General features: G+C 37.6%; 1 protein-coding gene across 1 annotated transcript in view; it reads left to right on the top strand.

Annotated features, from left to right (window-relative positions):
- DTNBP1 (dystrobrevin binding protein 1) overlaps positions 1-27,468 on the top strand; it is a 91,709-nt gene that overhangs the window by 7,090 nt on the left and 57,151 nt on the right. The window contains exons 2-6 of the mRNA XM_042463244.1: positions 639-689; positions 1,311-1,361; positions 3,215-3,275; positions 4,506-4,638; positions 20,280-20,412. Of these exons, the coding sequence (XP_042319178.1) occupies positions 639-689; positions 1,311-1,361; positions 3,215-3,275; positions 4,506-4,638; positions 20,280-20,412 (429 nt within the window). The remainder of the gene's footprint in view (positions 1-638; positions 690-1,310; positions 1,362-3,214; positions 3,276-4,505; positions 4,639-20,279; positions 20,413-27,468) is intronic.

The following is a 27,468-nucleotide window of genomic DNA, read 5'->3' on the forward strand; positions in this document are numbered from 1 at the left end:
CACTGGTTGCTTGTTTGTTTTTCAAACTTTGTATTCTTAGAATCAGAGTTGGAAGATACCACAAGAGCCATCCAGTCCAGTCCAGCCCCCTGCCATGGAGGAATGCACAATCAAAACACATCTTGAATGTCTTGGCTCTGAAATTCCCTTCAGGTGTTGGCCTATTCTATTCTAACATGCAGAGAAGGATTTTCTAAAAGTCCTTGTTGCATGTTATGACTGTATTCATACATCATAATAAGCCATTGTATATTTTAGTGAAATTTGTCATAAAGTATTTGAATTCACTTTTGCTAATAAGCCATGCTTACAAATCACAATATGAAATCACAGTGTTTTATGACATCTGAATCTTTAGCTGTGGCTTGTTCTGGCCTGTTTCTCAAGCTGTTCTGTGAAACAGAAGCTGATGAAAGAGGCAAGAGAGAAATATACCCGAAATGGAGAGAATAAAAAATGGCTTGAAGTTTTTGAGTTTACGCAATTCATGGATTAAGTAAGAAAGTATGACTAACACAAAATGTGTATCACGATGTATAAATGCACTCAAAGTTTCAATAAAGAGTGCTTCTTGTAGCAACTTATTGTGAGTACTTGTATTACTTTCTCTCTCTCTCTTTCTCTCTGTTATTTTTCAGGTTGAAGACTTTGGGTGACAAATCAAGAGAAACCAAAATAAATAAACAGAGGTACTGTACTTTTGAATATTTTAACATTACACTTTAGAAATATTGTTTCAAGCCACATTCTGCATGACACTATGAGGCATCACATCATACTCTGGTCTAATGAACAGCATTCCAAAACCTATATTATCAAAATCCCAAATTCTGTTTTGATATTCCCTGGAGTATATTAAGGTTTGATCTTCATTTGCTATGCAGTTGTAGTAAAATGTAACTGCTGTATTCAGATCAGTTTTATAAGAAGTGATACCTTTTCTCTACTACTACTGGGGATTGTTAGTACAATACACTGATGCTGAAGTTGTAGTGGCAGCTATTAGTGTTTTTCACTTCAGTCTTCTGGAAAACCTGTATATATCTTGTGGGTTATAAATAAGAGTGCAGATGAAGTTTGTGTGATATTTTACAATGTGTTCTTGGAGCCAAACAAGAATGTAATGGCTGTAGGAAGCATTAAAGTTTTTATTGGAAAAACATGACCTTGTATTGCCTTATAGTTGTCCTTGGCACTGTTAGTACTTGCAGATTGATTACAAACAAGGTAATTGGGTGACTGTAAACATTAATTTGAGAAACTCTGTAGGAATTTTTCACTTTAATGCATTTTTATAATTTTTATTACAGGACTGTACAGTGTTTGCCAGAGTTTTCTGCTGGTTTAGTTCTGCTGAGCAGGTAACTGTTTAGTTAAGTTCTCATTGTCATATTTCTAGCAGAGTTATAATTCTGCTTATATTTCTGCAGACATGGCTGTGACTAGAAGACTAAGAAAGACTCTTGTAATTTATCTCAGTGGCATTTTGTAATATTACTTTCAGCAGTTATAATATTATTATTTTTAAAAAATATTAATGTTACTATATATACTAATGTATAAGTCTAGAAACTACTGAGAAAATTCACCCTCCCCCAAACTGGAGTTGACTTATCCACAGGTCAATGTAAATACTGTATTTTAACTCTTATTTAAAAAAGAACCATTCCCTAATGAAAGGCAAGAGCATAATCTGTGCTGGAAGCACTGACCCTCTGTCATCCATCCTGCCTTTAGTGTGAGCACAAATAGTTATCCTTGCTGGAATTTTGCAAGTTCTTTGGCTTTGTTTTCCTTTCCTTCATCCACTAGATCCTTTGTTACATGTCCCTAGGTGTTACTCTCAACTTATCCATGGGTCATCTCAAAATCAGTTTTGACTTCAAACCTGTCCTTGACTTATATACATGAGATCAAATATTAGTTGATTAGAAAAGGAACATAATCAGGCAGCCCAGTGATATTAACAAAATTATCACAAAATTGGCATAATTAGCTGGGTTACTTAATTTCACTTTTTCAGAAATGGAATTATGACATGAAATTAAGTTCTGTAATTGACATACGTATTAAAATTTCAAATCAAGAATCTTATTTCGTAGTCTAATATCAAATGCTTTCATGAAGTACCAAGCAAAGCTGTCCATTATCTCTGCCCTTGTTTGCTCTAGTAGTTGAATCATTAGCAAACCCCACATACAATAGCAATGATATTGAGGGGATAACAGTTAACATATCCACACCTTATTAAACTTTTTGCTTATGATATATGTACTATTATTCTCATCCTCCCCATTAAAAAGCCTTCTAGTTCAGCAGAATACTTCCAGTACTTCTAGCTCTTCTTCCAAAAATATGTAGGATTTAAAACGAGTTTCAGTAAATCACAACTGATGCGTTTCAGTTTACCCACAGCAGAACAAAGTATGGCAGAAAAACAACATAGTATGGCAGGCTTTTGCTACTTATGAGTGATTATAACAAAAGCTTTTAAGCAATTACCTTACCACAGATAATTCCCAGTAATAGTAGTAATAATATTAAACTTTGAAAATTAATAGCTCTAAATAGAAAACCCCAAATCTGTTGCTGGACAGAATATCCACAATCAAAATGAATATACATGCGTCCCTCCCTGTTCGCGGACTTCCTGTTCATGATTTTGTGTTTCCATGGATGGCAAGCCAGGAGAGACAAAATGGTGTGTGCGCCCAGGAGCACACCGCCATAATAGTCAATGGAGCTTGACTATCCATGTTTTTTTCCGTTTGCGGGGGGTGTCCGGAATGGATCCCCCACGAATGGGGAGCGACAACTGTATTACTAAAATTCTCCTTTGGAATTCTGGGAATTGTGGTTTGTTTTGGCACTAGAGCCTCTGACAAAGCTAAACGTCTCACAAAACTACAGTTCTCAGAATTCCATAGCATTGAGCCATGGCAGTTAAAGTGGTGTCAAACTGGATTATTTCTGCAGTGCGGATCCAGCCATAGAAATCAATGGGGTATAAATTAATTTTGAATAAGAAATCCCATTCATTTCAAAGGATCTTCTCTGAGTAGAATTTTTCTCTAACATCACAAAATGAAGAACTTGTGAGTAAACTGTTCTTTTTTTAAGGTAAGCAGTAAGCACTTTAGTTTAATACAATGAGGTGTGTTTGTGTCCATGTTAAGTACAAACTGTAATCTTACTACTGTTTCCCTTTATGAAGATATGAAGATACTTGGGCATCTCTTCACAGAGGAGCAAAAGAATGTGCAAAAGCTGGAGAGGTAAAACATACAGAAATCAATATATTTTTAAAAATAAAACTTAATTGTATTCACATGTTTTGCATTCAGAAAAACAATACCCCCATGTGTATGAATATTCAGAGGGGGGCAGGGAACTGTCTAATTAAAAATAATAATTGTAAGCCGCTCTGATAGCCTTTAGGGCTGAAGGGTGAGGTATAAATACCATAAATAAATAAATAAATAATCTGCATGAGGATTTCTGGTGGCAGAAAATTTTTTTTTCATCTCCTTGCAGTGAGAAAAGAGGATTCCTGGTATATGTACACCTAGATATGTGTACATGCACCTGTCCCAGGGCGACATGTAGAAAAGTTTATGCATGCATAAAGAATAGGAGCTGACTGAACTATCTGCTGTGGATTTTAATTTCCATTGCTTAAAATTAGTCAGTCCTCCATTTTTGTGGGGGATCTGTTCCAGCCCCCTTTAAAATGGAATTTCGCACATATGCAAGCTCCATAGGCTTGAATGGGGGCACTTGCCCTATTTTAATCCCCTCTGTTTGCTCCTCGTGAGTAAGCGAGGGTTGCAGATATGAAATCTGCGCAAATGGAGGGCCAACTGTAAAGTAAGCTGTGATATTAAATAAACAGATGGGAGAAAGGAAAAGAAATGCTTTTGCTACTTTGAAGATAAACTTGTTTGTTTCAGCAGACATTATTGGCCTACCGCCTATTTTTCAGATGCTTTTAAAAAGGTTGGTTTCAGGTGCATCTGACGATTTTTATAATCCACAAACACTCATGCTAAAATAGTCTTGAAGATTCCACAAAACTTATTTTGTCCTTCCTTCTTTCTGTGCTGAGGCAGGCTAATATAGCTATCTCTTTGAAAATATAAAAGTAAATGACATGGACTCACCTTTGGAGAGACTGTGGGGAGATGTGTAGTTACAGCATAGAACTGCAGAGTGGAAATATGCTACAATTTTGATTGGTAGTGTTTCTTTTTTTTTTAAGTTCCCATGTTTCTCTATGTTGTATTAATAATAATCAAATAAAAATATATAATTCAGCATAAATAGGAGTAATGGCTGAAAATTAGTTGTGGTTAACATTTTGCTCATAGTTAAGAGTGGCTGATCACTAAACTGTAGCTATCTGTAGCTATAAAATCATATTAAAGATTTTGATATCTTGGTTATCATAGCTTAAGTTAGTCTCAGTTTTATAATTTTAGTTTTGTCTTTGGTGTTAAACATTGCAGTTGGTGGATAGTGAAGTTGTGATGCTTTCTGCTCACTGGGAGAAAAAGAGAAGTAGTCTTTTAGACCTCCAGGAACAGCTTCAGCAAATCCCAGTATTCTTAGCAGATTTGGAATCCACAACAGCTAGCCTGAGTAAGTGTCTCTATACTTTGCTTTTTAAAATTATTTTATAGACTTATACTGTATGTTGCCTTTCAGAAATGTTTCCTCAATCCTATTTACAAAAATTATACAATCAGTAGAGTCCAGTATAGTGCTGCTTCAAGAAGCAGATTTAAATCTTCTCCCATCCTGGAATTACTCAATGGAGATCCATGAGATAGAACTGTGTGTTGCCAGCATATTCATGACTTTTCAGTTCAAATTTCAAATGACCTTTCCTTGCAGTTTCATATAGATCGGAAAATAAATATGGGGTATGCAATGGGACCCTGTGATGCCCCTTGGGCTATGGACTGGAGCAGCAGTTCACTGGGGATAACTTCTGGAAATAACTCAAAAGGGGCAGGCGCTTCTTCAAAATAGTACCTGCCAAATCTTAATTCAGAGCAGCATGGTATAATGCGCCTGAAGGCTACTGAATGATCCAAGAGAATTGGGAGAGTTGCACCCTCCTATTTCACAAGGAGGCTTTCTACCAGGCTGAAATTTTATATTTTAAAATTGTTAAATAGTACCACTCCCTATAATAGTGAGCTCATCTGGTGAGAACCAGTAGCAAGGTAGCCAGAATGGTGCCACAGGAAACAAAAGGGAGATACTGACATAATGGGGGAATCTAAAGGTTTTTGGAGTACAAAAAATATAAGTAGAAAAAATAATTGGACGTGTGTCTGAACCAAAACGATTCAGTTGCAATGGAATACTGAGCATCTTTGAGTGGGTAGACAGACCTGGAGGAAAGACCTGGCAAGGTAAACCATACTACAGTTGGCCCTCCTTATCCACAGATTTTTATGTCCATGGATTCAAGCATCCACGGCTTGAAAATATTCAAAAAAAGGTATACATTCCAAATGGCAAACCTTGATTTTCTATTTTATATAAGGGACACCATTTTGCTCTGCCATTATATTTAATGGGACTTGAGCATCCATGGATTTTGTTATCCTGGAACCAAACCCCTGTACAACATTTTCCACTGTGCCTCCCATATGCTAATAATTTTTGTTAAAGTAATACAAAGTATTTGGATTATTTTAGTGGTTTAAAAATGTTCTTAATCACATGCTGTATCAAGTTTTGTTTTGAAATAAAATAGCAACTTCAATGAGAGTTCTGCTGTATCAAGTTTCAATTGCTGGCTGTATCAAGTTTTGTTTTGAAATAAAGTAGTAGATTTATGGCAGTCTGCATAAATCTAAACCTCTTTGGAAGTTACACAAATCTAATTCCCTTTAATCACTTGCTTTCAGGTCAGAAAAAACGTTGCACTCATGGGCCTCTATTGAACTCCCCAAATATGCACCTTCTCCCTACAAAATGTATTTGCACTGTGAAAGAAAAAAACATACAGACACTATAAAGTTTCATGTATTTCCTTCCTTTGCAGACCCCAATTATCAGCTTTGGCAGAGGGGGAGGAAAATAGTGCAAACAGTGGGCTAATCCTCCCTACTTTTTCCCAATGAGTTTGGTACTATGTTTCACATCTTTTTATTTTCAAGTTGAGAGGTAAATCGCAGGTCTCCTGACAATGTATAAATTACCCCTCAAAGTAGGAATTACTTCCCTGTGATTTTTGTAGTAAATTCTGCTCGATAGTTTGTAACACTTTGGTTGGAAATTCTGACTACATGTTTCAGTGGTACCGGTAATAATATAATTTTTTAAATGTTAAAATTGTATACCCACCAACTGTCCTATTAATTCTCTGTCATCTTACTTTTTTCAGCTACTTTTAAAGTATCCCAGTTTCTGTCTCCTATCCCCACTTTCTCTCTTTGTCCTCAGCTTACTTCAGTTGCTGGCAACTGAGTTCAAAGTGCACAATTAGTTTGCCCTCAACTCAGCAGAGGAGAGGAGAGGGGTAAAATCTTGCCCTTCTTACTAGTAGATTCAAGCAAATTGAAACCACTGCAGGCTTTCCTAGCTTGTGTGTTCCTCCTCATTAATACTGTTTGCCATCTTGAAGTTCCTTGGTCTCATGTGTTCTGGCTTTAATCTGTGAAATGTTGGAAGATATAAAATTGTTGTTGTTTACTGCTGTCATGTTGATTTTGAGTTATAGTGACTGTATGAATGACAGACTTCCAACACATCCTGTTATCAACAGCTGTGCTCAGATTTTGTAAATTTAGGGCTGTGGCTTACTTGATTGAGACTTTCCATGTATAATGTGATCTCCCTCTTTTCCTATGATATTGTCCACATTATGACAGTCTTAGTTTAGTCATCTTGGCTTCTAAGAAGAGTTCTGGATTGATTTGCTCTAGGATGCCATACAGTGGTCCTCCTATATCCATTCCCAGACCTGCAGTGGATGCCTGAAACCATGGATAATACTGAACTCTATACAGGTTGAGTCTCCCTTATCTGGAATTCCAAATACTGAAATATTCCAAAATCCAAATTGTCTACATGGGTGACTGACATAGTGACACCTTTGCCTTCTGATGGTTCAGTGTACACAAATTTTGTTTGATACCCAAAATTATTGAAAACATTGTATATAAAATTACACCCAGACTATGTGTATAAGGTGTCTATGGAACATAAATGAATTTCATGTTAAGATTTGGCTGTCATGACCAAGATATCTCATTTTGTATATGCAAATATTCCAAAATCCCAAACACTTCTGTACCCAAGCATTTCAGATAAGAGAGCGTCAACCTGTATCTGTAATGTTTTTGGATTGCAGTTGATTGTGGGTAACTGAAATTACAGAGAGCAATAGCAATACAGTATAGCAGTAGCAAGTACATTTCTATACTGCTTAGCAGTGCACTTAAGCATTCCTTAAGCAGTTTACAATGTGTAAGCTATTTGCCCCAAACAAACTAGGTACTCATTTTCACAACCTCAGAAGGATGCCAGGCTGAGTTGAACCTGAGCCCCTGGCTGGCATTGAACTCACAACCTTGTGGATTGTGAGTGAGGGTACAGACTTTTAACCGTTGTGTCACCAGAGCAATACTGTGGATTAGAGGGATTATGTTATATTTTCAGACTGATGCTGACTGCAGGTAACTGAAACCATGGAAAGCAAAGCTGTGGATAAGGATGGACTACTGTATTTGCCATTTGGGCAGTCCATGTTATCTGTGGAACTCTCTTTCAGTACCACACTTTTCAAATGAGTTGATTTTCTTTTTATCAGCTTCCTTCACTGTCCAGCTTTCACAACCATACATAGAAATAAGAAGTGTGATGGCATTGACAATCTTGATTTTAGTATTCAATGTTACATCTTTACACTTGAGGATCTTGTCTAGTTCCTTCATAGCTGTCCTTCCAATGTTTTCTGCTCAAAACATATGGATCTGTGAGTGGAAGTGATTAATACCTCCGAGGTGTCATGGACAGTTTATTTTTTGGGCAGAGTTAGTATCACAGCTACAAGTTATTCCTGCAGAACTGGAGAACCTATATAGAGATGGTCCACCCTCAAAGGCTAATAGACCCCTTCAGATTTCAGGAAACTGTAGAGGAATTTATGGCTTGTATCACCAACTATACTGTTGAAGCCCTCACCAGTAAGTGGAGTAAAAATCTAACCAGAGTTATTGACACAGTGTCAGTATGTCCAAATGTCCTTTTTGACCTGCAATTAAGCAGGTTCTTTTGTTTACAGAGATTCTCAGGAAGAGGAAATGGGAAGGGCAATTACAGTGTAGATGGTGGATAACTTTTATGCGATTCCTGTAGGATGGCAATATGCCCAGCGAACAAAGTTTTCTTCTCTGTATCTGCTAATTCACATTCAGCTGAGCTATTCAGGGTGGTGAGAGGTCTAACTCAGGTACCCTCCCCCTGAACCCAGTCTTAGAACCTTCAGTTGCTCGCTGTGATGTTTTTAACAACCATTTTGCAGATGAAATCTCTTGCATAAGAATCGATTTATATGGCCATCATTGAAGTGGAAGTAGATAATGGGGAGTTCAGTTACTCTGAGTGGGATTACATTGGATCAGTTTCACTTCATGAGTATTGCTGATGTGAACAAGCTACGGGGGCAAGTGTGGAAGACAAATTGTTTTCTCAATCCCTGCCCCTCTTGGTTGGTCATTCAGGGAGGAGATACAATTAGACTTCAAATACAACTTATTACTAATGTATCTCTCAGGGAAGGGAACTTTGCATCTTGTTTAAAAGAAGCAGTGGTTAGACCACTTCTGAAAAAGCCCTGTGTGGATCCCTGGACCTTAATAATTATAGACCAATTTCTAATCTTTTTTTGGGCAAGATGATCAAAAGCACAGTTGCCTTTTAACTCCAGGCATTTTTGGATAACACACACTTCCTTGACTCATTTCAAACTGTCCTCAGAGCAGGATATGGTGTTGAAACCACTATGGTTGCCTCAACTGATTATTTCTATTTTAGCACTGACAGGTGGAGTGTGTCCCTGTTGGTGCTTTTAGGCCTCAGAGTGGTGTTAGATACCAACAACCTTGGTATCCTTTTGGAATACCACAAGGTGCCATTCTGCCCCCAATGCTGTGAGAGATCATCCTGAGGCATGGGATGGGGTGCTATCAGTATGCTGATGAATATATTTCTCCAAACCTTTAAAAACAGCCACAGCTAAGGATTGTGTGTCTCCTCTGGACAAATGCCTGGAAAATGCAATATGCTGGATGAAGAAAAACAGATTGAAACTGAAACCAGACAAGTCTGAGGTGCTTACTATTAAGGATCCTAATCTGGGGTTGGAGATGTGTCAACCAGTTCTGGATGAGGTTAATCTCCCCCTGAAAGACTGTGTTAGTATCTTTGGCGTGCTCCAGGATCAGTCTCTCCAAATAGGTTTCTTTAAATATTAATCCAGATAGGTGTGACACTCAGGAATGCTTATTATCAACTTCAGTTGATGTGTCAGTTATGCCTCCTCCTAGAATTGGTAAACCTAACCATGATAGTGCACATGCTGGTAACCTCAAGACTGGACTTTTGCAATGCCCTCTACATTTGGGCTAACATTGTACCAAGTTCGGAAACTTCAGTTAGTTTAAAACACAGCAGCCAGATTGATTGCTGGTATATCTAGAAGTGATCATATCACACCAATATTAAAATCACTCCACTGGCTGCCAGTTAGTTTCCAGGCAAAGTACAAAGTGTTGGTTATTACCATACCATACCATAAACCTTTATTAGGCATCTCAAATAAAACATCATACAAAGTTAAAATTTTAAACTAAAATTATTAACATAGATACTTTAAAATTCCGTCTGTATAACATGTAATTCTATGGACTACAGTTGTTCAATATATACCAGATTTTTGTTGCCTCCATTAGAAAATTTGCCATCAATCGTGTAATCTGCTCATTACAATCCTCCAATAAATGCACTAAAGTTATATCCATTACACAGTAGTTCATTTCCATTAGTTTCTTTATCAATTTCTTTCTCGGTTTTTGATATAATGGGCAAAGAAAAAACAATATGTTGGAGGGTATCTGGAATTGCCTCACATATACAAAGACGATTGACAAATGGAATTTTCATATATCTCCCCTTAGTAACACATGACGGATGGATGTTCAGCCTTGCAAAAAGGAAGGCTTTCCTCGCAGCCTGAAGGGACAACGATTGAAAATATTTTGGTATCTCACCACAACAGGGGGGAATGCCAAATAGAAAAGGGGAGCATACTCTGGGAGAGGTAGAATAAATTTCCTTATGTTCCCAACTCAGAAAACAATCCTTAATTGTCTTGAAGCACTCATGCTCCGTCAAAAGGAGTAAAGAGTCCAGATTTAAACCCTTTAATTTTAGATTGTCTTCAAAGGCTTTTGACCAATTAATATAATAATTATCAGATAAAAGAAACCAAATTAAACTAGATCTATTTGGTCTATAATGGATTTTAAGCCAATATTTATATGCCATCAACCAGGCCGTGGTCTCAAGTGTAACCAAACCAAGCTCGTCATATAGCGTTAAATAATGAACACATGGCGGAATAGATAACAATTTTCTGCAAAACCGAGATTGTAAATTTTCAACCTCCTTGTTAAAAGCTGTTACCCATACAGATGTACTATATAATATTTGAGGTCTAATTTTGGTTTTATAGATTTTCAAGGCTGCAAGGACATCTTGATTTCCCTTCTTATAGTAAAAGGATTGTAACGTTGCCAAAGCTCTTTTCCCAGAATGAATAACCTTTTCTCTCTGCTTTACCCAAAGACCATTGTAATGGAATAGAACACCCAAATATGTATACATTTTTACCTGTTCTATAGATTGATTATTCATCTTTCATTTCCTTGGAGTGAATCCTTTTGAAAATACCAAGACCTTTGATTTGTTAACATTAATCTGTAGGTGAAACCTAACACAATATTCACTAAATCTATTCAGGGCTCTCTTTAAGCCCACCTGAGTCCGCGACAATAATACAGTGTCATCAGCATATTGTAACACTAAAAGTGGGCGATTTCCTAACATAGGAGGATGGGTGTCAACCGATGACATGAAATTAGGAAGATCTGCTACAAATAAATTAAATAAATGAGGAGCTAGGACACAGCCTTGCCTTACACCTATTCCTGAATAGATTGGGTCAGTTAAATGACCACTTTCAGTAAATTTTACCCTACAGCGATTGTTGGTATGAATTTGGCTCAACAAAAACAAGAGTCTTGAATCTATACTTAAACTATCCAATTTACTCTAAAGTGTAGGTCGATGAATAAGATCAAATGCCGCTTTTAGATCAATAAACGCAGCATATAATTTCCCTTTAGGACGGGAAATATATTTATTAATTAGAAATGAAATAACAGTAATATGATCAGTGGTAGACATGTGACCTCTAAAGCCCGCTTGTTCAGGTCCCAGGATGGCTTGAGTAGTCATCCAGCTTTGCAGTTTCATTGCCAAATAGCTGTCATATAGTTTACCTACAATAGAAAGCAAGCTTATCGGGCGATAATTTGCTGGCTCATGCTTATCGCCTTTTTTAAAGATAGGAATAATTATTGAATCCTTCCAGCTTGTTGGAATCACCCCCGTGTTGTTTACCAGGGTGAATAAATTTGCCAAAGCTTTGGACCATAATTCTGGACAATGTTTCAAAACCTCTGCCGTAATAGTATCATAACCCGGCGATTTAGCAGATTTTAGTTTAAGAATTAATTGATATACTTCATCTGGTGAAACAGGACTCCAAATAATAGAGGGGTTTGCAATCACTACAATATTATCAATTGATTTAGTTTGCATCTTATTAGTAAAATACGATACCCATATTTGGGGCGGAATGCCAGGACTAGATAAATTTAGGTTGTTATTCAAATGCCTCCTTACTGCTATCCAGAATGTTTTGGTATCATTTGAATTCAGATCTCTATCTAGATCGGCCCAATTTTGCTGATAAAAAGCTTTCTTTTTATCTTCGATATACTTATAGAATTCTACCCGGGCCTTTAGGTAAGGTCTGAAATTTTCCTCAGGGCTGTCTAAAGCAAGTTGGAAAATTTGTCTAAGGTTCCTTTTTTCTATAAGGCAACTTTTGTCAAACCACAAGCTCCTCCCTCTAATTGGATTTATATAAGTAGCTGTTTTATTACTCACAATAGATATTACTTTCCCATAATTTACCAGTGCATTTTCTATTGTGGTACTATTAGCTAGGTCATTTATTACCGTTAAGGCACAGGCTTCTTTAAAGATTTCACTGACTGCCTCTATTGTTCGAGAGTTCCAATAAATTCGTTTTAATCTTTCGTAACTAACAAATGTCTCAGAATTTGTGGAAGATGGAGTAGCTAATTTGGGTAATACCATAGAGACTACTAGTGGCATATGATCACTTTCTATTCTATGGCAGACCTCAAAGGCTGTAATCAGATTCATCAGGACTGGACTAGATAATACATAATCAATAGAGCTTCTCCCTCCTGCAGCCATAAAAGTGAAACCATTTGTGTTTGGAAAATACTCCGAACCATTTAGAATAAGTAAATTATGGGTGATACAGAAATTTGCCATCAATATCCCATTTTTGTTAGTAACTGAATCCAAACCAACTCGGGGGAGATTCAGTGGAAAGGGAGGCATATTAACATCGAGCATACACTGCTCACAAAGATAGTCATTAGAGGGGCCAATTCTAGCATTAAAGTCCCCCATCAATAAGCACCCTATAGGATCAGGTTTGTTAGTAAACTCATCAATATAATTAGATAGGTGGTCCCAATAAATTGAACTTGTTAAATTATTGTTAGTTGCTGGTATATAAATGTTAACTAATATTATTTTAACAGACTCAAATTGGAGAAGAATTGCTTGAGCAATTTCCTCACAGGGGGTTAATATTACATGCTTAAGGCCACTAATTATTTTTATCATAATAGCTAATCCTCCCTTATATCGTCCCCTTATACCAGTTCTTACTGCCGGGACACAAAAAGATGTATACCCATGTAGGCAAATGTCATAAGGACTCCATGTCTCCTGTAAACAAACAATGTCGAACTTATTGATATAATCAATAAAATCAACATCCCCACTTTTCCTTCCCCAACCTGCAATATTCCATGAAAGTAGCGTAAAACTTGGGGAACTCTTAGGAGCACCCTCCGGCAGTCACTGGAAAGGATCAGGCACAATTGACGATGTAATTTGATCATCTAACTGGATACAGCCATTCCAGTTAGGATTATACAGGTCTCTTGTCAGTGATACTGCTTGAGAAGTCACTTCTAGAGTGGTCTGAATCGTCTTTCGGGATTTGGCTGTTAAATCTTCGGGGATTGATGTAACCATTGATTGATATGTAAGAGAGAGACCAAGGGGTCCCTGCATAGCCTTTTCTTCAGTCTGTTTAGGATCAGGGTCATCTTTCTGGTGAAACTTATCGTGAGGTTTATCAAGGGGTTTATCAATATGTGGGCTAAGAGAAATGAGTTCACTTAAGTCTTTAGCCCAAATTTGGTGTTGAGATTCCACTTTTTCCACCGCTTCAAAATCTATTAGGAACTTTTCCTTGGTTGCTTGGTGAACGTTAGGTGATAAAGGTGTGTCAATACTGTTCATAAGTTGTGCTTTATTCCCATGGTTGGTTTGACAATCCTCATTGCTTGAGATGATTGTATCAGGAGATAGGGATGCTTCTGTTACGTCCTGACTGTTGATTTCCAATTGAATTGCTTGACACATTTTAGACCATTCATCCTTAAGTATATTAAGTTCATTGATGTTAAATTGTTTATCCTTCAATACACGTCCAGAACTATCAGAAGCAATTCCTTCAGTTTTCCTTTCCTTAAGGGATATAAGAGGGTTTAACACTCTGTTGGTATATACCCTCACACAGTGTATATCATAATTTTTTGTCAATAAGGACTTTTTAGCCAATAATGTACTGGGAGCAGCCGGGGAACTAAAGGTCAAAATTAGTCGTGAATAATGTCCTACACTTGGTAGGAAATGAAAAGATTTTAACATAACCTTCCTAAATTCCCAACCCAATAGCATACTTAAGGAGTTCTTGATATTGTACAAATTGGACCATCTACCCTTATTGATTGAGTTATATCCTATAGCTAGCATCACCTGGGAAGACTGAATTGTTAGAGCTGAGGAAAATTCTGTGGGATTAGGATACTCGTAAAGAGGAATTGAATGTAGATTAAGTCCATTTGAATAGTTTGTTCTCTCCTCGTTATGTATATTATTTATTAATGTCTCTAGACCATTACTAATGGAGGCACAATTTTTTAATAAAAGTTCAAAAGTCTTTGAGATTAAAAATGCTTCCTTTGCCAGGAGTTCCTTCCATGGGCATTTTGTTGATAAGTGTTCTAGGTCAACACTATTTTTGACCTTAATTGATGTTAACAGATCCTCATCCTGCAAGGAGTCCAGAATTTCATATCTATTGTGTAATTCAATATCATTTTGAATGTCTGGGGCACCTTGACTGCTGAAAAAGTGGTAATCTATTTTAGTTTGTTTAGAAGGTTTATTATCAAGGTCATGTGAGACCTTAGAACGGCGACGTTTCCGTAATTTCATTTTAAAGCTTTTTAACCACGGTTAATCCCAAAGGTAAATCCCGTTGCTGGGGATGTCAAGGACGGGCAACTCACAACCCCTCTCCCACAAGAACCTTCCTTGCGAAGTGTCGAATCTGCTAATGAAGCTGTTCCCCACTTCTATGACTCTGCATATTGGAAGCCTATGTCCACAACAACAACAACAACAACAACAACAACAACAAATCCTATTAATGCCAAGGGAAGGGACCTGGGCCCCGCTCTGTCCTCCAAACGTTGCTGCCGCTTGTGGAGGGCGATGGTAAAGTGGAGGCTTTATGCCTCTCGCGTTGCTCCTCCCCGCAGCCGCCTCCCGTGGAGGGAAGGTGTTCCCCTGGGTCCTGGGCCCCGCTCTGTCCTCCAAACGTTGCTGCCGCTCGTGGAGGGCGGTGGTAAAGTGGGGGCTTTATGCCTCTCGCGTTGCTCCTCTCCACAGCCGCCTCCCATGGAGGGAAGGTGTTTCCCTGGGTCCTGGGCCCCGCTCTGTCCTCCAAACGTTGCTGCCGCTCCTGGTTATTACCTTTAAAGCCCTTCAGAAGATATTTTCATTGGCCACCCCCTAGACTGTGGAGTGGCCTGCTGGGAGAGATACAACAGCTAAACATGCTGTCTGAATTTAAAACAGTATTAAAGACCTATCTCTTTCTGCAGCATATTTTTTAATGTGCCCTGTGTTTATATGTTGTAAGTTACATTGTTTAAATAGTTTTATGTTTTTAAATCTGTCTTGTACCCCACCTCAAGCCTTGGGGGAGAGGTGGGTAAGAAATAAATCTGTTGTTGTTGTTGTTCTGATTTCTTGACTGATTAATGATTGAAACAAGGTATAGGAAATCTTTGACTGTCTCAGTGTCTTCATTGTGTACTTTAAAGTTATGTAAATAATCCGTGGTAGTTTTTAAAATCAAATTTATTAACATTTGTCAAACAATGTGTCTGTCCTTTTTAAAAATGTAAATGATGTCTTGCAAAGGAAGCAAGCCATGATGTTTGAAATTTGTACACATTATGTTAGGTAATAAGAAAATGTGCAATTGTTAATAGGCTGCATTTCTAAGAATGCCCACGAGGGGATGCTCAGTGACTACTGTTTCAGAAATTGCTGTCTGGAATGGATAGACTGTTGCACCTCTCTTTTTTATTGCTTGGTTTTATTACATTCTCAGTTAAAAACAGCAGGATATGTCTTAAAACAGAATTAAGGCTGCAGTCCCATACACACTTATTGGGAGTAAGTTGCATTAGAAACTATAGATGTAATAAAAAGCAGCCCTCTGGACTTCTTTGCTTTTTCCCAACAACTATTTGATTGGATCCTCTGGCCTCCTCAAGATATTACACAGTTGGAAATTTTAGTTGGTTCTCATTAAGGTATTTGCTCACCTATGGATCTTGGTTTTATTGAGAAACAATAGGAATTACTGTTTATTTCTGACTAAATTACCACAGGATTACATTGTAATTGCATATAAAGGTACCTTGCTACTGTATGCATTGCCAATCAGAAACTATAATGTCACCATGTATAATTTTTATTGACAAGGGAGAGAAATTTTTTTGAAAAGGAACTTACAGTGGGCTCTTGTTATCTGCTGGGGTTTGGTTCCAGGATCCCCCATGGATAACAAAATCTGTGGATGCTTGAGCCCCATTAAATACAGTAGCATAGTAAAATGTTGTCCCTTATATGAGATGGAAAAATCAAGGTTTGCGATTTGGAATCTATACTTTTTGGGAATATTTTCAAGCTGTGGATGCTTATATTTGTGGATAAAAAAATCTGTGGATAAGGAGGGCCAACTGTATTCCATTTTGACTTTGCCATTTCCAAATCCATTACATTAATCTTTAAAAAAATAGTAAAAGAAACTGCAAATAATTATTCTGGAAATAAGAATTAGTTTGTACGTTGTGTAGTTAGTGGTGCACTTTATTTAATTATTTCATTAAAATATTTCAGTTATTTGTAAACAACTGCTTCACTGTATTTTTACTGATAGATGTGAGGATGATCCACAGCTTAATTTAAAAATACATTTAACATTAATAACTTTAAAAGCTGTCAGAAGATAGTAAAAGAGCAACTGTGGCCAGAGCAATCAGTTCCTTAGGCAAATAATTAGCTCATATTCAGGTGGCAGAATACTGCATATACTCATGTATAAGTTGACCCCATGTATAAATAGAGGGCAGTTTTGGGGGCCAAAATAATGGATTTTGATATGACCCGTGGATAAGTTGAGGGTCAAATACTGGGGCATATTTCAAAACATCTAAAGGGGGAAACAAAGCACCACTTCCTCCATACATCCTCCATACTTCCTCTCTGGACCTCTCCCAAGGGTCATAGTCTCAGCATGGAAAATGGGAAACACACACACACACACACACACACACACACACACACTTCCCTTTACCAAAAGCATTCCCAAGGCTCATGGCTTGTAAAATGGGGGAGAACCCCCCTCTCTTTATGCCCTTCACCCCAGGATTCCCAAGGCTCATGGCTTGCAAAAGGGGGGACAGACCTATCTCTCTCTCTGCCCTTCACCCCCAAGATTCCCAAGGCTCATGTCTTGCAAAAGGGGGAGACAGACCTTTCTCTCCCTCTCTTGTCTTCACCCAGGATTTCCAGGCTCATGGCTTGCAAAACGGAGTCCAAGCCTGGATATACTCTCTCTCTCTGTCCCTTGTTTCAGCAGCTGTTTGTTAATTCTGGCTGCGAGGAAAGGCTGAGGGATAACACACACACACACACAGAGGAGAGCATGCCGGGGACTCAAACGAGAAGCTGTTGAAAGATCCCTGGCTACAGAGGAAGGTGCGCACTTCTTTCAAGAAATTTATAAGTAGCATTAACTTATTGCCCCGTATATAAATCTATCCATGATGTTGGCGTCCATTTTGGGGCATAAATTTCTCAATGTATAGTCGAGTATATACGGTAGGTACCCTGAAAAAGATCTTAAAATAGAATAACTGCATCTAAGATGCCATCTGGAGCTGATAACAGCACCCTTAGCCATTGCTATCCCAAAGGAGTGTATGGGAGGTTAGACCCAAGAACTAATTGGAAATTTAAAGTTTTCAGGGAAACTGAAACTTCACCGAAACCAGGATGTAGACCTGTTAACAAAAAGCTAGTTCCCAGTTATTGGTATTTTTTTCTCACTGTAGTTTGTTTACCCTTATCTCACAGTGAATGTCACTCTTACCCTCATATTTTGTACCTGCAATTAAACATTATTTTACATTTTACAAGCATGTTCACCTGGAGCTGTATTCTGAATTATAAGATATTTTTCAAAAGCCCCTACAAGCCTTTCTTATAGTTTACAAAAATATTTCACACCTTGAACTCAGAAATGAACTTCTGGTGGTCATGACAGTCTGGCTGAAAGGATAGATATTTAAGATGTATAAGCCCCCTAATCACTGAGGCTCAGATAAAACATGTGGCAGATATTGACTCCAGGCTTCCAATCTTGCCACCACCCCCTCCACATTTCTCATTAAAACCTTTAGCAAGCTGGGAGAGGGATTGGAGGTGGTGGTTGAGGTCTGTGGGCAAATACGTATTTATTTATTTATTGCACTTATGGTATATTCTGCCTTTCTCCCAAAATGGGGGAGAAATATGAGGAATGCCCTTGCATGCTATTGTGTGGGGGCACCAGACCTGATGGTTAATGAAGAATATACACTCATCCCTCCATATTTGTGGCTTTGATATTTGTGGATTTGATTATTCACGGATTTGATTAATATGTTCTCTCTAGGAATATCTAGGTCCTCCAGTGCAACTCTATGGTCAACTTTAACTAAAAGTTGCAGTGAAAGGCCTAGAGATTCCTAGATAGAATACTCCTCTAGGCCTTTGTAGCTCCACTCCAGGTCAGTGTCTGTCGGATGTTGACCACAGAGTTGCGCCGGTGGACCTAGAGATTCCTAGAGAGGTGTCCTCTCAGGTAAAAACATGGTGTTTTGTTATTTGCGGTTTTTCCATATTCACAGGGGTCTTGTGCCCCTAACCCCAGCGAATATGGAGGGACAAGTGTAGTTCCTTTTATAACTGGAGAGTGTTTTAGCATTAAAAGAATTGGAAAAAGAATGTTTTCAAATTTGGGGAGACAGTATTAGTTTTTAAAACATAGCCATATTAGTCTGTTTTGGTTGAGAAAAGAAAGCAAAGGTGAAGAATCTAGTAACTTTTTGATTAATTGATTTCTTTTAAGATAAGTTTTTGCAGACTTTAACTCATTTCTTCAGATACATTCACAGAATATAGTCTTCAAGCTACCAGGTATTTAAGCACGGTTACACAGGTGTATATTTCCCTAATCCCAGTCTCCAAAATGTAGAACTGTGCAGATTTGTCCATATCTAATCATGTTGCAGTTCTTCAAATAATAGCAATATGGAAGAATTTTTATTACCTGACAGTAGATAAATGCACAAGAAAACTGATGCCTCACTGATAATAACTGATAGCTATTTGACTAAATATGGTCAAAGAACTGAGATATTTCTGTGATTATGGAACGGCAGGTAGACACAGAGCTCAATGTCTGGTATAAAGTCTGGGAAATGGAGGGACCAAGAAATGGGGAAACTAAGCACATGGAATAGAGAGATGAGGGAATGAAGAATGCTGCTGGAGTAGAATGAACTTAAAACATTTCACGCAACCTCCCGTAGAATTTTATGTATGAAAATCGCAAATGAAAACGTGTGGGCTGTTCTTGTGGAATCCTCCCTGATGTGGTATGTGTACAGTTCCCCTTCGACTGTTTACAAACGGGTCTTAAAGAGCTAGTTATTTTAGATGGTGTTTCATAGATTTCATTTTGAAGATTTATACTGTTTATATCTTCATGTTGCTGTTGTATGCCTTTAAAGTTTAGTTCTGTGAGTTCCTTTGGGAGGCTTTGGAAAGAAAAGCTGTGCAAAAATAATTTAATTTAAAAAAATATTTGGAAGCTTACCCAAGTACCCATGGGTAGTACTAGATTGTGATAGTAGGAAGAAATTTGTTTATTTTAGGAACCTTCAGGACTTGTGAAAAATAGTGTGTATAGCTAGAGATATAGGGCCCGTATAGACAGGCCAAAATAAAGCTGCTTCGGGTCACTTTGGAGGTATGCTGTTTAAATGACACACACATCTTAAGATGCCGGAAGCTGCACCAAAGCTGTGCTCCGGTCCTTAAGAGTGGAGTGTGGCTTTGGCACAGCTTCCAGCCTTTTAGGACACATGCATCATTCAAACTGCACATCTCCAAAGTGACCCGAAACATCTTTATTTTGGCCTGTCTGTTCATGCCCATAGATAATTTATATCTCCAGTGTATGTTTTCTCAAGACAGCATCTAGGTACTACTATTCAGGTTTTAACTTAGTAAGGAGGAAGTCAAGTATGGAAGTCAGGAGGTAAAACGGTGACATATTTTTGTGTCAAATAGTGATCACAAATTGATCAGTCTGCTAACTTGTTGCATATAAAAATGTGGAGGAAAGGTGGGGTTTCAAGATTCTGATATTTGAATATTTTAACACACAGTCCAGTTGGAAGCAAACTTTAAGGAAATGGAGGATCATTTACTATATCTTGAGAACCTCTGTGGACAGTATGAGTTGGAAAGATACAAACATATGCAAGTGCTACAGTTGGAAAAATACAAAAAGACTAAACGGTAAGTTATTTAACGTTTAATATTTGATTTTTTCAGATTAAATCCTTCTTTTATATATAAGCATACATTTCTTAAATAATTTTCTCTCTTGTCTGCGAAGTGCGCAAACTTATTTTTCATAAAAAGGGATTAGAATAGCTCCATTCAGGCTGCAATTGTATTACCTGGTAATAAATCTCATTCAGGTTACATGTTAGTTTCTTAGGTTTTCATATTTTACTGATTGCAGTATCTTCATGTTTCTGTTGTCCCATTCTCTCAGCATTATTCTGATGTATAGGAAAGGGCACTCACTGTCTTCCCAAGACTGGTCCCACTGTTCTTAACTTCGGATGGCTGCCATTCTCACCTTAACCTAAGGTCCCCCTTCAGAATTCCTCCTTGGATTTAGGGTGACTGGATCCACAGGTGATCTCACTGTGGGCTAGTGTGTGTGTGAGAGAGTTTTCTGTTCTATATGATAAGCATGACTATCCCTTTATTAGAATCATAGAATTGGAAAAGATCACAAGGGCCATCCAGTCCAGTCTCCTGCCACGCAGAAACACATAACCAAAGCACCTCCGAGAAATGGCTATCCAGCCTTCGTTTAAAGAACTCCAAAGAAGGAGACTCCATCACTCTCTGAGGGAGTGTGTCTCACTGTTGAACAGCTCTTACTGTCTGGAAGTTCCTCCTAAGGTTTCGGTGGAATCTCTTTTCCTGTAGGTTGAATCCATTGCTCCAGGTCCTATTCTCTGGAGCAGCAGAAAACAAGCTTGCTCCATCTTCAATATGATACCCCTTCAAATATTTAAACAGGGCTATCATATCATCTCTTAACTGCTTCTTCTCCGGGCTAAACATACCCAGCTCCCTAAGTCTCTCCTCAAAAGATGTGGTTTCCTGACCTTTCACCATTTTGATCACCCTCCTCTGGGCATATTCCAGCTTGTCAACATCTTTTTTGAACTGTGGTGTATTCTAGATGAGGCCTAGCCAAAGCATAATAGAGTGGCATTATTAGCTCCCTTGATCTAGACCAGTGGTCTCCAAACTGTGCACTTTAAGAGATTTTGGACTTCCACTCACAGAAGCCTCGGTCATGTTGGCCAGTAGTCTGGGATTCTGGGAGCTGGAGTCCAAAATCCCTTAAAATTTGGGGACCACTGATCTAGACACTATACTTCTATTGATGCAGCCTAGAATTACACTGAGAGTAAAGAAGTCAGGCTGAATCAAGGTTAACAAAATAGCAAGAGAATTATTGTGTCTTATTATATCATGTAGAAAAGTAAATGCTTTAACAAGTTCCAGTCTTAATTCCAGTATTCTACCTGAATATTCCTTTTCCTTCAAACAAGTCAGAGAACCAGTACATGTTCACTCCTCACTGGCTGTTCCAACTGATTCTTCTATCAGCTCTTTATTCCTATCTCTGAATCTCCTCAGACACACACTCCTGTTTTTTATTCTTCCCTTTCTCCTGCTACTCCTCTTCACAGTCTTTCTGAACTGTGATTAGTTGCCCTGATGTCAAGTCTGCCCAGCTCCTCCTTCACAAACAAGTACAGCCAGCCCTCCATATGCATGGATTCTGCATCCACTAATTCAACCGTTCATGACTTGACAATATTTTTTTTTGTAAATTCCAAAATGCAAACCTTGATTTTGCAATTTTATATGAAGGGTACTATTTTACTATGCCATTGTATATAATGGAATTTGAGCAGCCACTGATTTTGGTATCCATGGGGGGCCTGAAACAAATGTGCAGCAGATACCTAGGGCCCACTGTATCTTCTTGTTATATTGTTCTGTCACCATTATTCTGATGCATAGGAAAGGGCACTGCATAATTATGGTGGATTTTATTTCTGTGGCTAAGATGAGAAGATAAATACTTCTCTAGTAACAACAGCAGGGACCGTCTATTTCTTTGAGTTAAATGATAAATTTGTTCATCAAGTTGTCATTCAGTCCTCAGGAGAAATTGCACTGTCTAGTTTGCTGCTGGCATCTAGTGAGGAAAAGATAAATGACTGTTGGAAATAAACTAGGATCAAGTGATCACAGGTTAGTTCAGCTTGATTTAATATTTGAAATTCCCATTGGAATAAGAACAGGAACTAATGTATTTGATATTTAAAGCCAAACAAGCCAAAGTCCCTGTAACAAAAAAAAAACCCCAAAGATATAACTAAACACAACCACCAAAGGGTTCTGGTAAAAACTAAAAAAAGAATAACAACACCCTGGAGCAGAAAAACAATGTAATGTCTAAAAGGGTAAAATTACCCCACTGGAAGATTTAAAATGCTAAGGGTGAATAAAATATCCAAAATACTTGGCAATATATGCAAAATAATTTATGAAACAAAAGGCCAGACGCTTTTCGACCTACGTCTTCCTCATTGGCCTGTAAAAAGTATAATAGCACCTTAGCAACCAATGTGACTTTGCTGAATTCAAAAGCTGCAATGAGCTTGAACTGCTCTCAGAGTGTCTTATGTAACCAGCTGTGCTGGTAATGAGCTTAATCCTGCTAAAACTCAAGAACAAATCCTAGGGAAAAGCATAGGGTGTGGAGTAACAATAAAAATCTAGGGTGTGGAGTAACAATAAAAATCCAAAACTGTTAAGTCACCTAAGTTATTTATTAGTTTAGATTGTTAGGTTTTGTTCTCATAAGGTGGGATGGAAAACGTGGTTCTTCAAAAGTTGGTGGATTGCAACTCCTATTGTTCTTATCTATCAGATCTAGTGGTGAGAAGTGATGAGAGTTACAATGCAAGAACATCTTGATGGCCACTCCCCCCCCCCCCATTCCTGATGCAATGTAGCTTTCATATCTGTTGAATAATAAAGATGATGTTCACTTATAATGTTTTTAAAAACATTAAACTAAAGGGGGGGGGGGAGAGCCTTTTTGTCTGCCAGAAGAGTACATTTGCTTTTAGAAGAAATGAAAGGGTAACAAAGTTTGTTTAGAGTGACTAAGTAACAGCAGTAGCTTTTTGAAGCTATTATTACCAGAGCTGCTTGCATGGTGCTAAGAGGAATTAATGTTCTTGAAGTGCTCACCAGCATGTGGCTTAAAACAGATAGAGGGTTGTCTGATTACATCCATTTTTTTCATCAATAATGTATTCTTACTTGTTTGGAACATGATGTGGAGGGTTTTTTTTGCCACAGTTTCACAGGCTGAGCAGTTGGGGAGTGTGTTTATAATAGAATATGAACATTGTATGCTTTGGACCTTTCTGTTGCTACCTTCTTTTTCTTCTGTTTCTCATATATACTGATATAATCTTTCTATGTAGAAAACGTTAAGTATGAAATAGCATGCAAATGCCAAATTCTTAGGAAATATTTGTTGTTTTTAACTGCCCTCGATTTGACTGCAACTCATGGTAATCCTGTGGATCAGACATTTCCAAGATCCCCTCTTTTCCACTACTCTTCTCTGGTCCTGCAAACTCAGTCCTGTGTCCTTCCTGATTGAGTCCATCCATCTGATATGCGGCCTTCCTCTTTCTACTGTCCTCTGCCTTTCCTAGCATTATTATCTTTTCTAATGAGTTGTGCCTTATCATGATGTGCCTGAAGTATGACAGCCTCAATTTGATCATCTTGGCTTCCAGGGAGATTTCAGGCTTGATCTGTTCAGGGACTAATTTGTTTGTCTTTTTGGTTGTCTGCGGCATTCTCGGCACTCTTCTCCAGCACCAAATCTCAAACAAGTTGATTTTCTTCTTATTCATATTTTTTTCATTGACCAGCTTTCACATCAATAGATGGTGATGGGGAATACAAAGGGTTGGACCATTATAACTTTAGTACTCTCTTGTATATCATTACCCTTCAGGAGCCTTTCTTTAGTAGCTGCCCTTCCCATTCCTAGTCTTTTTCTGATTTCTTGACCGCAGTCTCCATTCTGATCAATGTTTGATCCTAGGTATGGGAATTCTTTTAAGTATTTTGATTTCCTCATTGTCTAGAACTTATATCTTTTTTCCGTGGTCATTACTTTTGTTTGGTATTAAGCCTGCCTTTGCATTTTCTTCCTTAAGTGATAGCAGTTGTTCCAAGTCTGTGATGTTTTCTGTTGGTAATGTGATACCGTTCACATATCTAAGATGGTTGATGTTCCTTCCTCCTATCTTTACTCCTCTTTCTTCTGAGTCTAAACCTGCTTTTCTTAATTTTCAGCATGTAAGTTGAATGCAGTCTTGCTTCAATCCTTTGCCAATAGGGAACCACTCTGTTTCTCTGAATTCTGTTCTAACAATACCCTCTTGTCTTAAATATAGATTTCTCATCAGGATGATCAAATGTAGTGGCACTCCCATGTCTTTAAGATTGTTGCATAGCTTTTTGTGATTGATGCAGTCAATGCTTTACTATAGTCTATAAAGTAAATGTTGATTTTCTTTTGGAATTCCTTGGTGTGCTCCATTAGCCATTGTATGTTTGCAATGTGGTCCCTAGTTCCTCTTCCTTTTCTGAATCCTCCTTGCACCTCAGAGATTTTTCTCTCCATGTATGATTGGAGTCTATGCTGCAGAATTATGAGCATAATTTATCTTGTGCAGGAAACTATGGTCCTATTATTGCTGCAATCTTTTGTGTCTCTTTTTTGTGGATAGGAATGTATATTGATCGTTTCCAGACTGTTTTCCATATTTGTTGACACATATTAGTTAGCACTAGAGTTGTTTCTGTCTCTGTGCATTGTAGCAATTCAGTTTCACTATCATCTGTTGTTCCTGGTGATTTATTTTTCCAAATTTCTCTTATTGTAGCTTCTACCTCACTTTTTAGAATTTGGAGTTCTTCTTTTGGTTTTTGACATATGTATCAATCATTTTTTCATCTCTTTTATATAACTGTTCTATGTGTTGCATCCAACACCTTTATTTTATTTCTTCTTGATCTTGTAGTATGTTCTTTTTTTTTCTTTTCTTTTTTTTTTGTCATGGAGCATTCTGGCCCTTGATTTGAACTTCCCACAAGGTCTCTTGTGTTGGAATAGTAACAAGCTCTACACTTGAACCATTATAGTGTTAATAACCATTAATAACCATTACAGGGTTAATGGAGAGTTACTGAGAACACAGATGGCCTACAAATGTATATGTATAGCTCTAATCAACATTTGAGCCTTAATAAGGCTAGCTTTTTAGTGTGCCTTTCTCTCTCCCTCTTTTGCTCACTCTATTCTCGGGCTTCTTTTCTGTTGCATTATACTTGAGTTATTTGATTGTATTATATAGTTTGTATAATTATTTGCTACTTGTTATTATTATGTTTGCCATTACTACTATGGTTTATTTTGTATGTATATATGGGTTTTGTATGATTCTGTTGCATATATTGTTTGTTACCCTTTTTACGTATTTATAGATAAAGCTTTTTATAGTACATTGTCTCAGTTAGTCTCTTTTCAAATCCATTGTTCCAACATCTTGTTCTTCCTTTTTGGTTGTTCTCTATTTCTCTGCATTGATCATTATAATAGTTCTTTTTATCCTTGTAGGCTATTTGTTAGCATTCATGATTTGGGTTTTGTTCCTGTCTCCCCTTTACTTTTGCCTCTCGCCTTTACAACTTGGAGGGTTTCAACTATCATCCGTTGTTTCCTCTCTTTCTTTTTAGCCACTGTCAGTGTCTTTCTGCATTCTTTCTTAATTATGTCCTTGGCTTCTTCCCATAGTTCTTTAGGTTTTTGGTCAATTATACTTAATAGTGTGGATCTATTTCTTATATTGTTGGTGAATTCTGTGAGATATTGTTAAAACTATTTTTCAAGCATTTGTTACCTGCTAATATTTATCTGAGATTTTTAAAAAACACTGTAGCATGTTCCGTACTGGAATGTAAATTCTTTGGCAACAATACATATCAGGACCAGTTGGAAAATACAGTTGTTGCCATAATTTAGCATCTCTTTTCTCCCTTTTCCTCTCAGATTTTTATGTGAAATTGTGATTATGACATAAAAGAAAATGTGATGTTAAGCACCTACCAAAAAAGGGTGTGATGAAATTTAGTTAATTAAATAGTACTAGAAGCATATAACTTAAATTGATAGGGTAATAGGAAAGCAATCATATGTGTATTTACTCAGAAGCAAATCACACTGTGTTCAAAATGGGTTACTTTCTGTCTAACTGACCACATGTTATCTTGTAAATTTTGTAAATAGGCAATACTTCAAACCTGGGTCTCCTAAGCAAAAATCTTCTATTCGGTATTTCTTTCTGTCCTAGTACATTAGTTTGTACCGCTGAGATGAAAGCAGTTAATATATGCACACAGCTAACTAATGTTCAATATTCATGTTGGCCCGAGCCTTCCCCACCCCGCTAGCAAATGTACCTTTTCTTGAAGATGACATTCTGTAATGACATTTTTGCCTGTTGGCAGCATTTAGGATTTGGCTCTGCTGTATTTTTTAAGATACTAGGCTTTTTCTCAATATAGGAAATAGAAATTGTTGACTGACACCACTTTGGTTTTCTCTAAGAAGCAGGAACTCCTTTGAGATTTCACTTAAAAGAGTGGCAGCTCCTCAGATGACTTTTGTTAGAAAGAATGTGATATGTTAAGCATTGCCTTGAAGCATGTTGGTATTACTTACAGTACCTTTCATGTAGAAAGGAAAATTCTGCAACCTTTGGTTAAACAATGCTAATATGGATTTTGGCTTGACAAAAAACATTCCTTGATGAATGTTTTTAGAAATCAGTGCTTCAGTGCCTCTCTTTGAATATGGCTTTGTAATATTTTGGTTTCCAAAATACTATACCTTTTAGCAGTTCATCATTATAGATCTGTTTTTTCTCCCATCTAGAGATTTTTGTATCAGTTAGTTGTATTTTTCCCAGCAGTAGGAAATTCTAAAATCCATCAGAAACTATGTAAAATCCTTAAACTTCATATCTGAATCTTTTGGTAAGACATGACTTTTATATGCTTGTGTGATGATTTTTACTCTCTTGAGATTGCAAGAAACAGTTGACCAATGATTCTTAATATGTGGTTCATGGATCCCTTGGGAGTTTCCATGTAAGG

This window comes from Sceloporus undulatus, chromosome 4 (assembly GCF_019175285.1).
Source record: "Sceloporus undulatus isolate JIND9_A2432 ecotype Alabama chromosome 4, SceUnd_v1.1, whole genome shotgun sequence".
NCBI classification, from domain to species: Eukaryota; Metazoa; Chordata; class Lepidosauria; order Squamata; family Phrynosomatidae; genus Sceloporus; species Sceloporus undulatus.